Source organism: Pleurodeles waltl, chromosome 3_2 (genome assembly GCF_031143425.1).
Source record: "Pleurodeles waltl isolate 20211129_DDA chromosome 3_2, aPleWal1.hap1.20221129, whole genome shotgun sequence".
Lineage (NCBI taxonomy): Eukaryota > Metazoa > Chordata > Amphibia > Caudata > Salamandridae > Pleurodeles > Pleurodeles waltl.
In genome coordinates, this window is record NC_090441.1 from 198,602,681 (window position 1) to 198,618,582 (window position 15,902).

General features: G+C 47.6%; 1 protein-coding gene across 2 annotated transcripts in view; it reads left to right on the forward strand.

Annotated features, from left to right (window-relative positions):
* DNPEP (aspartyl aminopeptidase) overlaps positions 1 to 15,902 on the forward strand; it is a 430,726-nt gene that overhangs the window by 251,204 nt on the left and 163,620 nt on the right. For both annotated transcript variants that reach the window (XM_069227160.1, XM_069227161.1), the window contains exon 9: positions 11,089 to 11,166. In XM_069227160.1, the coding sequence (XP_069083261.1) occupies positions 11,089 to 11,166 (78 nt within the window). The remainder of the gene's footprint in view (positions 1 to 11,088; positions 11,167 to 15,902) is intronic.

The following is a 15,902-nucleotide window of genomic DNA, read 5'->3' on the forward strand; positions in this document are numbered from 1 at the left end:
TTGCTGTGCTCCTTTGTGAACAGTAAGTAACAGGAGGTTGGAGTAAGTAGAGGTTACTATTCCTTTCTGTGCTTCTTTATGAACAGTAAGTATCAGGAGGTAAGGGCATGCAGCGTTTATTCTTCCTTTCTGTGCTTCTTTGTGAGCAATAAGTAACAGAGTTAGAGGTTACTCTTCCTTTCTGTGCTTCTTTATGAACAGTAAGTAACAGAGGCAAGAGTAACTGGTGGTTACTCTTCCTTTCTGTGCTCCTTTGTGAACAATAATTAATAGGAGGTAAGAGTAAGTAAAGGTTACTCTTCCTTTCTGTGCTTCTTTATGAACAGTAAGTATCAGGAGGTAAGGGCATGCAGCGTTTATTCTTCCTTTCTGTGCTTCTTTGTGAGCAATAAGTAACAGAGTTAGAGGTTACTCTTCCTTTCTGTGCTTCTTTATGAACAGTGAGTAGCAGGAGGTAAGAGTAACTAGAGGTTACTCTTCCTTTCTGTGCTCCTTTGTGAACAATAATTAATAGGAGGTAACAGTAAGCAGTGGTTACTCTTCCTTTCTGTGCTTCATTGTGAATAGTAAGTAACAGAGGCAAGTGTAAGTGGAGGTTACTCTTCCTTTCTGTGCTCCTTTGTGAACAGTAATTAATAGGAGGCAAGAGTAAGCAGTGGTTACTCTTCCTTTCTCTGCTTCTTTATGAACAGTAAGTAACAGAGGCAAGAGTAACTAGAGGTTACTCTTCGTTTCTGTGCTCCTTTGTGAACAATAATTAATAGGAGGTAAGAGTAAGTAAAGGTTACTCTTCCTTTCTGTGCTTCTTTATGAACAGTAAGTATCAGGAGGTAAGGGTATGCAGCGTTTATTCTTCCTTTCTGTGCTTCTTTGTGAACAATAAGTAACAGAGTTAGAGGTTACTCTTCCTTTCTGTGCTTCTTTATGAACAGTGAGTAGCAGGAGGTGTGAGAAAGTAGCCTCTTTCTAGCCTTGTTACCCCCACTTTTGGCCTGTTTGTGAGTGTATGTCAGGGTGTTTTCACTGTCTCACTGGGATCCTGCCAGCCAGGGCCCAGTGCTCATAGTGAAAACCCTATGTTTTCAGTATGTTTGTTATGTGTCACTGGGACCCTGCTAGTCAGGACCCCAGTGCTCATAAGTTTGTGGCCTATATGTGTGTGTTCCCTGTGTAGTGCCTAACTGTCTCACTGAGGCTCTGCTAACCAGAACCTCAGTGGTTATGCTCTCTCATTTCTTTCCAAATTGTCACTAACAGGCTAGTGACCATTTTTACCAATTTACATTGGCTTACTGGAACACCCTTATAATTCCCTAGTATATGGTACTGAGGTACCCAGGGTATTGGGGTTCCAGGAGATCCCTATGGGCTGCAGCATTTCTTTTGCCACCCATAGGGAGCTCTGACAATTCTTACACAGGCCTGCCACTGCAGCCTGAGTGAAATAACGTCCACGTTATTTCACAGCCATTTTACACTGCACTTAAGTAACTTATAAGTCACCTATATGTCTAACCTTTACCTGGTAAAGGTTAGGTGCAAAGTTACTTAGTGTGAGGGCACCCTGGCACTAGCCAAGGTGCCCCCACATTGTTCAGAGCCAATTCCCTGAACTTTGTGAGTGCGGGGACACCATTACACGCGTGCACTACATATAGGTCACTACCTATATGTAGCTTCACAATGGTAACTCCGAATATGGCCATGTAACATGTCTATGATCATGGAATTGCCCCCTCTATGCCATCCTGGCATAGTTGGCACAATCCCATGATCCCAGTGGTCTGTAGCACAGACCCTGGTACTGCCAAACTGCCCTTCCTGGGGTTTCACTGCAGCTGCTGCTGCTGCCAACCCCTCAGACAGGCATCTGCCCTCCTGGGGTCCAGCCAGGCCTGGCCCAGGATGGCAGAACAAAGGACTTCCTCTGAGAGAGGGTGTTACACCCTCTCCCTTTGGAAAATGGTGTGAAGGCAGGGGAGGAGTAGCCTCCCCTAGCCTCTGGAAATGCTTTCATGGGCACAGATGTGCCCAATTCTGCATAAGCCAGTCTACACCGGTTCAGGGACCCCTTAGCCCCTGCTCTGGCGTGAAACTGGACAAAGGAAAGGGGAGTGACCACTCCCCTGACCTGCACCTCCCCTGGGAGGTGTCCAGAGCTCCTCCAGTGTGCTCCAGACCTCTGCCATCTTGGAAACAGAGGTGCTGCTGGCACACTGGACTGCTCTGAGTGGCCAGTGCCACCAGGTGACGTCAGAGACTCCTTGTGATAGGCTCCTTCAGGTGTTGCTAGCCTATCCTCTCTCCTAGGTAGCCAAACCCTCTTTTCTGGCTATTTAGGGTCTCTGTCTCTGGGGAAACTTTAGATAACGAATGCAAGAGCTCATCCGAGTTCCTCTGCATCTCTCTCTTCACCTTCTGATAAGGAATCGACTGCTGACCGCGCTGGAAGCCTGCAAACCTGCAACATAGTAGCAAAGACGACTACTGCAACTCTGTAACGCTGATCCTGCCGCCTTCTCAACTGTTTTCCTGCTTGTGCATGCTGTGGGGGTAGCCTGCCTCCTCTCTGCACCAGAAGCTCCGAAGAAATCTCCCGTGGGTCGACGGAATCTTCCCCCTGCAACCGCAGGCACCAAAAAGCTGCATTACCGGTCCCTTGGGTCTCCTCTCAGCACGACGAGCGAGGTCCCTCGAATCCAGCGACTCTGTCCAAGTGACCCCCACAGTCCAGTGACTCTTCAGTCCAAGTTTGGTGGAGGTAAGTCCTTGCCTCACCTCGCTGGGCTGCATTGCTGGGAACCGCGACTTTGCAGCTACTCCGGCCCCTGTGCACTTCCGGCGGAAATCCTTTGTGCACAGCCAAGCCTGGGTCCACGGCACTCTAACCTGCATTGCACGACTTTCTAAGTTGGTCTCCGGCGACGTGGGACTCCTTTGTGCAACTTCGGCGAGCACCGTTTCACGCATCCTCGTAGTGCCTGTTTCTGGCACTTCTCCGGGTGCTACCTGCTTCAGTGAGGGCTCTTTGTCTTGCTCGACGTCCCCTCTCTCTTCAGGTCCAATTTGCGACCTCCTGGTCCCTCCTGGGCCCCAGCAGCGTCCAAAAACGCCAAACGCACGATTTGCAGCTAGCAAGGCTTGTTGGCGTTCTTTCGGCGGGAAAACACTTCTGCACGACTCTCCACGGCGAGAGGGATCCGTCCACCAAAGGGGAAGTCTCTAGCCCTTTTCGTTCCTGCAGAAACCTCAGCTTCTTCTGTTCAGTAGAAGCTTCTTTGCACCCGCAGCTGGCATTTCCTGGGCATCTGCCCATCTCCGACTTGCTTGTGACTTTTGGACTTGGTCCCCTTGTTCCACAGGTACCCTAGATTGGAAATCCACAGTTGTTGCATTGCTGGTTTGTGTCTTTCCTGCATTATTCCTCTAACACGACTACTTTGTCCTTAGGGGAACTTTAGTGCACTTTGCACTCACTTTTCAGGGTCTTGGGGAGGGTTATTTTTCTAACTCTCACTATTTTCTAATAGTCCCAGCGACCCTCTACAAGGTCACATAGGTTTGGGGTCCATTCGTGGTTCGCATTCCACTTTTGGAGTATATGGTTTGTGTTGCCCCTATCCCTATGTTTCCCCATTGCATCCTATTGTAACTATACATTGTTTGCACTGTTTTCTAAGACTATACTGCATATTTTTGCTAGTGTGTATATATATCTTGTGTATATTTCCTATCCTCTCACTGAGGGTACACTCTAAGATACTTTGGCATATTGTCATAAAAATAAAGTACCTTTATTTTTAGTATAACTGTGTATTGTGTTTTCTTATGATATTGTGCATATGACACTAAGTGGTACTGTAGTAGCTTCACACGTCTCCTAGTTCAGCCTAAGCTGCTCTGCTAAGCTACCATTATCTATCAGCCTAAGCTGCTAGACACCCTATACACTAATAAGGGATAACTGGGCCTGGTGCAAGGTGCAAGTACCCCTTGGTACTCACTACAAGCCAGTCCAGCCTTCTACATTGGTTGTGCAGCGGTGGGATAAGTGCTTTGAGACTACTTACCACTCTTGTCATTGTACTTTTCATAAGAGAAAAATATACAAAACAAGGTCAGTGTATATACACATAGCCAAAAAGTTTTGCATTTCCTCTTTTCACTCTTTTCTAAGTGCTGAAAAGTACTTCTAACTTTCTAAAAAGTTCTAAAAAGTTTAAAAAGTTTTTTTCTCAGTCTTTCTAAAAGCTCTGACAAACTTTTTCTCTTTTTCTATCACTTTAACTCTCTCTAAAAATGTCTGGCACAGGCCAAAATGTTGATCTGTCCAAACTTGCATATGATCACCTTAGCTGGAAAGGAGCAAGGAGTCTCTGCATAGAGAGAGGTTTGAGTGTAGGGAAGAATCCTTCCTTAGAACTGTTAATTAACATGCTTAGAGTACAGGATAAGGCCATAAGTGCCCAATCTGTTGAAAAAGTAGCTAATGGTTCTCAATCTGATCCAGGGACTCCCCCAGGAAAAGATTCAGGAAAGAAAGTTCCTAGCCTGCCCATTACTAGACAGTCTAGCATAGTTGGTAATGATGGAGAGCCACACCATACAAATAGTGTTGTCTCACATCATAGCAAAAGCATTTATTCTCACCATACTGGTAGTGATGTTTCTGTTAGCCAAACTGTTAGGGTGGCTTCTGTAAGGGACAGGTCTCCTTCTGCTCATTCTTCTGTGTCTAAGAATGTCCCTCCCACCAACCCTGATGACAGAATGTTAGAGAGGGAACTCAATAAGTTGAGGGTGGAACAAACCAGACTGAAGCTTAAAAAGCAACAGCTGGATTTGGATAGACAGTCTTTTGAACTAGAGAAAGAAAGACAGAAGTTGGGTTTAGATACCCATGGTGGCAGCAGCAGTATTCCCCATAGTCATCCTGCAAAAGAGCATGATTCCAGGAATCTGCATAAGATAGTTCCCCCTTATAAGGAGGGGGATGACATTAACAAGTGGTTTGCTGCACTTGAGAGGGCCTGTGTTGTACAGGATGTCCCTCAAAGGCAGTGGGCTGCTATCCTATGGCTATCATTTCGTGGAAAAGGTAGGGATAGGCTCCTTACTGTGAACGAAAATGATGCTAATAATTTTACAGTTCTTAAGAATGCACTCCTGGATGGTTATGGCTTAACCACTGAACAATACAGGATAAAGTTCAGAGAGACCAAAAAGGTGTCTTCACAAGACTGGGTTGATTTCATTGACCATTCAGTGAAGGCCTTGGAGGGGTGGTTACATGGCAGTAAAGTTACTGATTATGACAGCCTGTATAACACAATCCTGAGAGAGCATATACTTAATAATTGTGTGTCTGATTTGTTGCACCAGTACCTGGTAGACTCTGATCTGACCTCTCCCCAAGAATTGGGAAAGAAGGCAGACAAATGGGTCAGAACAAGGGTGAACAGAAAAGTTCATACAGGGGGTGACAAAGATGGCAATAAGAAGAAAGATGGTGAAAAACCTCAAGATAAGCATGGGGATAAGGGTAAAACCAAAGATCCCACTTCAAATCTTAAACACTCTTCAGAGGGTGGGGATAAAACTAATTCTTCCTCTTCTTCTCAACCTGCACACATTAAAAAGCCTTGGTGCTTTGTGTGTAAAAACAGAGGCCATAGGCCAGGGGATAAGTCCTGTCCAGGTAAACCCCCTGAGCCTACCACCACTAATACATCAAGCTCTAGTGCCCCTAGCAGTAGTGGTACTAGTGGTGGGACTGCTGGCAACAGTCAAGTTAAGGTTGTAGTTGGGTTCACTTTTGGGTCTATAGTAGAAACTGGGGTAGTCACTCCCAAGACAGTTTCTGTCACACCTAGTGGCATTGGCCTTGCCACACTGGCTGCTTGTCCCCTTACAATGGATAAGTACAGGCAGACAGTTTCAATAAATGGTGTTGAGGCCTTGGCCTACAGGGACACAGGTGCCAGTATCACTTTGGTGACTGAAAACCTAGTGGCTCCTGAACAACACATCATTGGACAACAGTATAAAATTATTGATGTCCATAACTCCACTAAGTTTCTTCCCTTAGCTATAATTCAGTTTAGTTGGGGTGGAGTTACTGGCCCTAAGCAGGTGGTGGTATCACCTAGCTTACCTGTAGACTGTCTCTTAGGTAATGACCTAGAGGCCTCAGGTTGGGCTGATGTAGAGTTTTATGCCCATGCAGCCATGCTGGGCATCCCTGAGGAATTGTTCCCTCTCATTTCTACTGAAATGAAAAAGCAAAGGAGAGAAGGCCTGAAAACTCAGGATCCCTCTCCATCAACAGGTAAAAAGGGTATCACAGTATCCCCTAACCACCCTGCCATTCAGGATACCATTCCTGTGGTGGGAGAAACCTCTCCTGGGGTGGCACCTGTTCCAAGGGAATCATCAGCTGGCAAAGCTGTACTCCCTGGACCTCTCTGTGGGATAACTAACATTGGTGACAAAAAGACCATTTTAGTTAACATGGAGCATCCCTCCAACCCTCCCAGAGAAACTTTAGTGCAGAAACCCTGCACTGCCTCACAACACTTAGGACAGCATCCCTGCCCTAGTGTGGAGCTCATAGGACAGCATCCCTGTCCTGCTCCAACCCAAGAGAAACAGCATCCCTGTTCTCTCTTCCAGCCATATGGACAACGTTTTTGCCAAGCTATGGCTTTTCTGAGACAGCATCCCTGTCTGGCATTTCCATCACTACAAATAGGTTCAGTGGACAATTCCCACTGCTCTAAACTAAAACTTACTGATAGAAACTCTGAAAATACATCTTCACATTGTTGCTTAGCTAAAAAACTTCAAACAGGGTGGTTTACATCCCCACAGGGAAGTAATCATATAGTGGATGATAAAGGGAGTAACCAGTCTATTGCAGAGCTACTCTCTACTTATCACCACTTAGACAATAAAGTCTCAACTGGCCAAGGTTAGCCTTATTGTCCTTCGTTTGGGGGGGGGTTGTGTGAGAAAGTAGCCTCTTTCTAGCCTTGTTACCCCCACTTTTGGCCTGTTTGTGAGTGTATGTCAGGGTGTTTTCACTGTCTCACTGGGATCCTGCCAGCCAGGGCCCAGTGCTCATAGTGAAAACCCTATGTTTTCAGTATGTTTGTTATGTGTCACTGGGACCCTGCTAGTCAGGACCCCAGTGCTCATAAGTTTGTGGCCTATATGTGTGTGTTCCCTGTGTAGTGCCTAACTGTCTCACTGAGGCTCTGCTAACCAGAACCTCAGTGGTTATGCTCTCTCATTTCTTTCCAAATTGTCACTAACAGGCTAGTGACCATTTTTACCAATTTACATTGGCTTACTGGAACACCCTTATAATTCCCTAGTATATGGTACTGAGGTACCCAGGGTATTGGGGTTCCAGGAGATCCCTATGGGCTGCAGCATTTCTTTTGCCACCCATAGGGAGCTCTGACAATTCTTACACAGGCCTGCCACTGCAGCCTGAGTGAAATAACGTCCACGTTATTTCACAGCCATTTTACACTGCACTTAAGTAACTTATAAGTCACCTATATGTCTAACCTTTACCTGGTAGAGGTTAGGTGCAAAGTTACTTAGTGTGAGGGCACCCTGGCACTAGCCAAGGTGCCCCCACATTGTTCAGAGCCAATTCCCTGAACTTTGTGAGTGCGGGGACACCATTACACGCGTGCACTACATATAGGTCACTACCTATATGTAGCTTCACAATGGTAACTCCGAATATGGCCATGTAACATGTCTATGATCATGGAAATGCCCCCTCTATGCCATCCTGGCATAGTTGGCACAATCCCATGATCCCAGTGGTCTGTAGCACAGACCCTGGTACTGCCAAACTGCCCTTCCTGGGGTTTCACTGCAGCTGCTGCTGCTGCCAACCCCTCAGACAGGCATCTGCCCTCCTGGGGTCCAGCCAGGCCTGGCCCAGGATGGCAGAACAAAGGACTTCCTCTGAGAGAGGGTGTTACACCCTCTCCCTTTGGAAAATGGTGTGAAGGCAGGGGAGGAGTAGCCTCCCCCAGCCTCTGGAAATGCTTTCATGGGCACAGATGTGCCCAATTCTGCATAAGCCAGTCTACACCGGTTCAGGGACCCCTTAGCCCCTGCTCTGGCGCGAAACTGGACAAAGGAAAGGGGAGTGACCACTCCCCTGACCTGCACCTCCCCTGGGAGGTGTCCAGAGCTCCTCCAGTGTGCTCCAGACCTCTGCCATCTTGGAAACAGAGGTGCTGCTGGCACACTGGACTGCTCTGAGTGGCCAGTGCCACCAGGTGACGTCAGAGACTCCTTGTGATAGGCTCCTTCAGGTGTTGCTAGCCTATCCTCTCTCCTAGGTAGCCAAACCCTCTTTTCTGGCTATTTAGGGTCTCTGTCTCTGGGGAAACTTTAGATAACGAATGCAAGAGCTCATCCGAGTTCCTCTGCATCTCTCTCTTCACCTTCTGATAAGGAATCGACTGCTGACCGCGCTGGAAGCCTGCAAACCTGCAACATAGTAGCAAAGACGACTACTGCAACTCTGTAACGCTGATCCTGCCGCCTTCTCGACTGTTTTCCTGCTTGTGCATGCTGTGGGGGTAGCCTGCCTCCTCTCTGCACCAGAAGCTCCGAAGAAATCTCCCGTGGGTCGACGGAATCTTCCCCCTGCAACCGCAGGCACCAAAAAGCTGCATTACCGGTCCCTTGGGTCTCCTCTCAGCACGACGAGCGAGGTCCCTCGAATCCAGCGACTCTGTCCAAGTGACCCCCACAGTCCAGTGACTCTTCAGTCCAAGTTTGGTGGAGGTAAGTCCTTGCCTCACCTCGCTGGGCTGCATTGCTGGGAACCGCGACTTTGCAGCTACTCCGGCCCCTGTGCACTTCCGGCGGAAATCCTTTGTGCACAGCCAAGCCTGGGTCCACGGCACTCTAACCTGCATTGCACGACTTTCTAAGTTGGTCTCCGGCGACGTGGGACTCCTTTGTGCAACTTCGGCGAGCACCGTTTCACGCATCCTCGTAGTGCCTGTTTCTGGCACTTCTCCGGGTGCTACCTGCTTCAGTGAGGGCTCTTTGTCTTGCTCGACGTCCCCTCTCTCTTCAGGTCCAATTTGCGACCTCCTGGTCCCTCCTGGGCCCCAGCAGCGTCCAAAAACGCCAAACGCACGATTTGCAGCTAGCAAGGCTTGTTGGCGTTCTTTCGGCGGGAAAACACTTCTGCACGACTCTCCACGGCGAGAGGGATCCGTCCACCAAAGGGGAAGTCTCTAGCCCTTTTCGTTCCTGCAGAAACCTCAGCTTCTTCTGTTCAGTAGAAGCTTCTTTGCACCCGCAGCTGGCATTTCCTGGGCATCTGCCCATCTCCGACTTGCTTGTGACTTTTGGACTTTGTCCCCTTGTTCCACAGGTACCCTAGATTGGAAATCCACAGTTGTTGCATTGCTGGTTTGTGTCTTTCCTGCATTATTCCTCTAACACGACTACTTTGTCCTTAGGGGAACTTTAGTGCACTTTGCACTCACTTTTCAGGGTCTTGGGGAGGGTTATTTTTCTAACTCTCACTATTTTCTAATAGTCCCAGCGACCCTCTACAAGGTCACATAGGTTTGGGGTCCATTCGTGGTTCGCATTCCACTTTTGGAGTATATGGTTTGTGTTGCCCCTATCCCTATGTTTCCCCATTGCATCCTATTGTAACTATACATTGTTTGCACTGTTTTCTAAGACTATACTGCATATTTTTGCTAGTGTGTATATATATCTTGTGTATATTTCCTATCCTCTCACTGAGGGTACACTCTAAGATACTTTGGCATATTGTCATAAAAATAAAGTACCTTTATTTTTAGTATAACTGTGTATTGTGTTTTCTTATGATATTGTGCATATGACACTAAGTGGTACTGTAGTAGCTTCACACGTCTCCTAGTTCAGCCTAAGCTGCTCTGCTAAGCTACCATTATCTATCAGCCTAAGCTGCTAGACACCCTATACACTAATAAGGGATAACTGGGCCTGGTGCAAGGTGCAAGTACCCCTTGGTACTCACTACAAGCCAGTCCAGCCTCCTACAGGAGGTAAGAGTAACTAGAGGTTACTCTTCCTTTCTGTGCTCCTTTGTGAACAGAAATTAATAGGAGGTAAGAGTAAGCAGTGGTTACTCTTCCTCTCTGTGCTTCATTGTGAATAGTAAGTAACAGAGGCAAGTGTTAGTGGAGGTTACTCTTCCTTTCTGTGTTCCTTTGTGAACAGTAATTAATAGGAGGTAAGAGTAAGCAGTGGTTACTCTTCCTTTCTCTGCTTCTTTATGAATAGTAAGTAACAGAGACAGGAGTAAGTAGAGGTTACTCTTCCTTTCTGTGCTCCTTTGTGAACAATAATTAATAGGAGGTAAGAGTAAGTAAAGCTAACTCTTCCTTTCTGTGCCTCTTTGTGAACAATAAGTAACAGAGTTAGATGTAACTCTTCCTTTCTGTGCTTCTTTGTGAACAATAAGCAACAGAGTAAGAGGTTATTCTTCCTTTCTTTGCTTCTTTATAAGTTGTAAGTAGCAAGCTCATCCACACCCACCCGGTACAGTACCACAGTATATCACTGACACAACAGGCTAGTATTAAGATGTAACCTTCAGGCTGGCAGTACTGTAGTCACTACAACAAGCCGAGTTCTTAGCCGTCTCTTTGGTGAGTAGAAGCCATGTGAGAGTGATCCGTAAACCCCAGAGTGGGTGGCATATATCTTATTACCTCTCGGTGGTGCATTTGAGAACCTGCATTTGATCCTGTGTAAACGAACAAGTCTAAGCCTGTTTGTAGCAGCAGGACAATGAAGCCACCTGCACTAGGGTACAACGTGTCTATCTTGCATCTGACCTCTAGAACGTCCAAACCTGGGAGGGTGAAAAGTACCATCCCCTTCGCATATAGACGGCTTCTTATTATTGGCTTGAAGGGTGGATATGGAAAGGCTGGGTGGCTCTTGAGGAATGTTCACTGGTGCAGCGTGCCCTCTCATATAGCGATGCTTGCTGCACACATATTGTTGATAACTTAGTACATATTCTTCTCTTTTCAGACACTAGGAGGCGCATATGAGGAGTTCATTTATGGCCCCCGGCTGGATAATCTGCACAGCTGTTATTGTGCCCTCCAGGTAAGTGCTGTCTGTTTCCTACCTATGTCTGTTAGAATCTCTGCCAGTGACGGGTCAGCAGACGGTGCCCTGAGTGCCAGTACTCACATCCGTGTGCCAGATGTCACAGCTGAGTCCCCAGCAGAATGTGACAGGAGTCTGGAGATCTGCCACCAGTGAACCCATACTGACAGTCACTCACTCTCTTGCCTTCACAATGAGATAGCCTAGGTTTCCTGGCCACGGGCAGGATGCTGCCGCCTCAGGGGTCTACAGAGTCTAGGCAAGTCCAAAGAATCCTGTGAGCAACAGCAGCACTGTCCAAAGAACAGGGGAAGTGATTCAGAACATAGTGGCGCGTAGGGGGGAGGGGCAGTTACAGTCGTCAGAAGGCCTTGGTAATGGATCGACAGTGCAAGAAGACTGGGTAGAAATGCTGTATTCAAGATCAGAGACCGGAAGTATGAGGATCTCAGTGGTGCAGCTTCCAAAAGAATAGGACAGGCACAGCCAAGTTGTACTGCAACTAATGTGCAAAGACTATAGCGCCTCGCTTAGCCGAGTACAATACTAGCAGCATTTAACTATTAGAATCCTGTTGAGATGAGAATGTCCCCTGCATGGTGAACAGACTTGCACCCCTGCTATGACTGCCATGAAACTGGTATGCTGACTTATTGTTTGGTTCTAGCGTGTCACTAATCTAGCGTGTACACAGAGGCGTAGGCCTCTCACTGGTAATGCGAGGTTCGGTACCTGTTCTGTGACTTGAAGGGCTGCGCCAAGTGGGCCCTCATAGCTCATTGTCCTTACCCTGGGTGAATTGCAAACAGCGGTGGGGGCAGCGTACTGAGTTTTTGTGAATTGTTAGTGTGACCAGACATTTTTCTTAGTCTCCTGGACTACATGCTCCACTGATTCCTCTCTTGTAAAGTTCAGCTATTATGTGAACACCAGCTATTTTCGCTGACATTCCCTGTGCATGTGCAATATGTGTGTAAGATACATGTATGCTAGTACAGAGTCTTAACTACTGGGAACAGTGGGATACAGTTTTGATGCCCCTGAATTAGCATGCCACAAGATGGAGGATGGATACAGCTGTCTGTCTCAGACAGTGGAAATGTATTGACTGTGTTCCTGAAGCTGGAGAGAGAAAACCCTCCACTGTCTGAAGTGGAGGTGAATCGAGACACAGCTCCCCTTAAAATTTTAAGAAGGACCTTGTTAAGAAGGGGCTGCTGATAATTTGGTATATGGTGGAGGTGGTGTTAGAAGTGTGGTTTCTGTTGATTAAGGTGAGGACGTTTCTAGGCAGGGCCTGTTCTTTATTCTGTCCCCGATTACTGCTTTATTAAGGCAAATAACAGCGAGTTGTAAAGATCTCACACTTCATTGTGCAATTCTTTCGGATTCTCCTCCTTGAAGCAAGAACTTTTGCTACCTGTTGTGAGAGCCATCACCTGGTCTTAAATGCTGTGTCTGGGGAGTAGCCAGAAAATGACATTAGAAAGACAGCCAAGCCAGTTCAGAAACCTTAAACATCTGTTCTATATCCTCAGGCTGGAAAATGCACATGAAAGTGGGATCCAAACCATTCCACTCAAGCTTCAGCTACAAGTTCTTCATGACCAAGAAAGTGAGTGCTCTGCAGGGTAGTCCAGGGATTACTGTGTGACCAGAGCTGGTGTCTGCATGACAGCCAGTCTTCCAGGGGTAAGGGACATCACCTATAGTCTGCACTATCTGCTGGAGGGACTGAGGCTCTTCCAAATGTGAAACTGCCAGAGAGTGAAGCCAGGTGTGACCAGTGTGTGGAAGGGGTCCCCTGGTCTCCCTAAACTGTTCCGGTTATGAACCGCATCACGAAAATAAAGTTTTCCTGTTGCCAACCATCGTGGCCGCAAGGAGGGATCCGTTCAAGCTCCACCACAAATGGCGTGGTAAAACTGACTCAGTCCTCCTAAATGAGTCTTAACTGAAGGCGTATGGCCCCGAAATTGCAGAGACGCTAGGAGTGGAGACCTTCCTCCCCCAGGGCGCTGAACAGCGATGTAACCAGAGACCGCGAGGCCTTGTGCGGCACTTGAGAAGAATCCACCGATCCTTGCCGGTGGGGGTCTGAGAATCTGTCAGCTGCCTACTTATGCTCCAGTGTAGCACTGGTAAGACTCCTTTGCCCTAGATAGCCCTAGATACTGCTCCGTGGAACGACCTGAGGCCGAATAAACAAACTGAGGCCGGCGCACACCAGGGTCTTGAAGCGGACCCCCTGCTTCCTGGCTCCTCCTCTGAATCCATTAACATGAAGGCTTCCTGTGTCCCTGCCTTGGGAGACAAGTAATGACTTGGCCCCTGTGATCTGCTGTGTACAGTGGAGCACGTGCGGCCTGTTCCATTGTTGTCTCTGCAGTGGCAGCCGTTTTGCTGCCATGATCGTAGTGGTGCCACCTTCAGGGGATCCTTTGAGGCGGCCCAGATCTTTATGCTTGCCATCACGGCACCGGCTGCAGGCTCGCGGAGACTGCCCGGGGGGACCGCATGAATGACGAGCGTCACAGGCCAGCACCCATCCATCTACATGCAGTTGAGGTGTCATTAGAAACAACACAAATGTGGAAAGAGCCACCTGCGAAGAACTGTGCATCTGTAAGGGGTCAGATGGGGATTCCTGTGGGAGTCGCTGGGGACCTTGAGATGTAACCCACTTGTGCAGTAAAGTGCCTGTGAAGCTGTACTTGTTTCTGGCTGGAGTGGTGGGGACAGCGGCACAATCTCCCTGTAGCCAACATTGCTGATGAACCGCTAACTCCATGGGGGCTTCCTCCTGCAAGATGCCTAAATGGGGCGATGTGTGGAAGCTCACGGAAGCTTCACATAGCCAATAGATTACACATTGCTTGCAGTAGATGACAAACAAGTCCCAGCCCCTCGCGGCTCTTTAGTGTCTTAGTTCTGGGGGCACTTGGACCCGAGTTGTTTTGTGGCATCTCCGCCCACCTTAGAGACAGATGAAACGTGCTATACAGGATCTCAGCTGTCCATTGCCTCCAATGTACAGTTTGACGGAGCTTGGGTGTCTTCCTGTTGGCTCCACACAGAGTGCCGAATCTAATCTACATGCCTTCCAAGAAGACTCAAACAGTCTTGCACTATTTTCAGCCCTCAGAAGCCCGAAGCCCACCCATACCCACAAACCCTGAAGGCGACATGGCGGTGACTAAAGAGGACCTTTTGTCATCCCCTGTGGACTTCAAGAAGGAGCTATGGTAGGAACTTAAAACTGACCTTGCGTCCTCATTGAGTTGCACTTTGCTGACCTCTTCTCCAGGTTGTCCACCCTCCACCAGGATGTAGACTCAATCGAAGCCAGAGCTTTAGATCTAGAGAATGCCTGCCAAACACTAACCCAGCAAGTAGCTGTCTTGACCAACTCCTCCACCCACCTCAAAGAACAGTTACAAGCCACAATTCTAAAATACGAGGACCTAGAAAATCTATCCCAACAGGACATCGTCTGTCTCAACAACCTGGAGGAGGGCTTGGAGGGACCATATCTCGAAGCCATTTGTCGTGGAATCTTCTCACAACAACTTGTAGTTCAGATCCCGCAAATCAAGCTAGAGTGAGTCCACAGGGTTGGAGCCCCTCCTTAGGGTGAAAGGAAATGCCTCAGGGATGTCTTGGCGAAGCTGCACTCGTTCAAGACAAAAGAAGCTATCCTGTAGGCCGCACGCATCAGTCGCTGAGATTCACATGGGCCCACCCACCTCCCCGGAAGCCTGTAGCAGTTCAGAAGTTACCTTCAATTTTGTACATTTGTATATATATTATTTAAACCTTTAATAGGTACATACTTACACATTTCATTGCGCGGGCACTATTACTATAGTACAACTCCTACCTCACCCTCTGCGGGGAAAACAATCGAAGATGGAGTCGACGCCCATGCGCAATGAGCACAGAAGGAGGAGCCACTCGGTCCAGTGACTCGAAAACACTTCTTCGAAGAAAAACAACTTGTAACACTCCGACCCAACACCAGATGGCGAGCTATGCAGACCATGTGAATCTCAGCGACTGATGCCACGAACAGATGTACACTGGGTAAGTGACATTTTCATTCTAGGCTCATTTTGAAATTACAAATTATATTATTTGCACTATATCTAATGCCTCTAAGGAACATAGAGCATTTTGTTGCTGCCTTTATTATCTTGGTTACGATCATTACTTAAAGCGCAAATGTACTGAGTGGTTCATGACCATGTTCACGCTATTTACTGTATCTTGCCAAAACATTCTTACGGAATTGGAGAAACAGGATCCCTTTTATTCCTGTTATTGTTATTCTGTTTTTTTATTATTGTTTTTGTTTTATGTCTGGAATCTTGACTATTTTGAGTTCATTGGAGGGTTGGGGTGAGGGGTGTTAAAGGGGTGACTCATAAAGAGCTTTCTAGCAGCTCTGAAGTTCCCTATGATGCTCAGTACCGCGTGCTGCTCACTTCACTCCCACCGCCGTGCTAGTGACTCATTCATGTGGAATGTTCAGGGACTTAACTCGCCTCCTAAGGGACATAATCTGGACGTACCTTTGAGACCAACGATATGACATAGTGGCGTTGTGGGAAACACACCTAAGAGGGACCGATGAATCTAGACTGAAACATAAAGCATACCCGACGATATATCGCTCCTCTGCACCCACTAAACATAACTGAGTGGCCCTCCTTTTTCACTCTTCTGTTGGATTC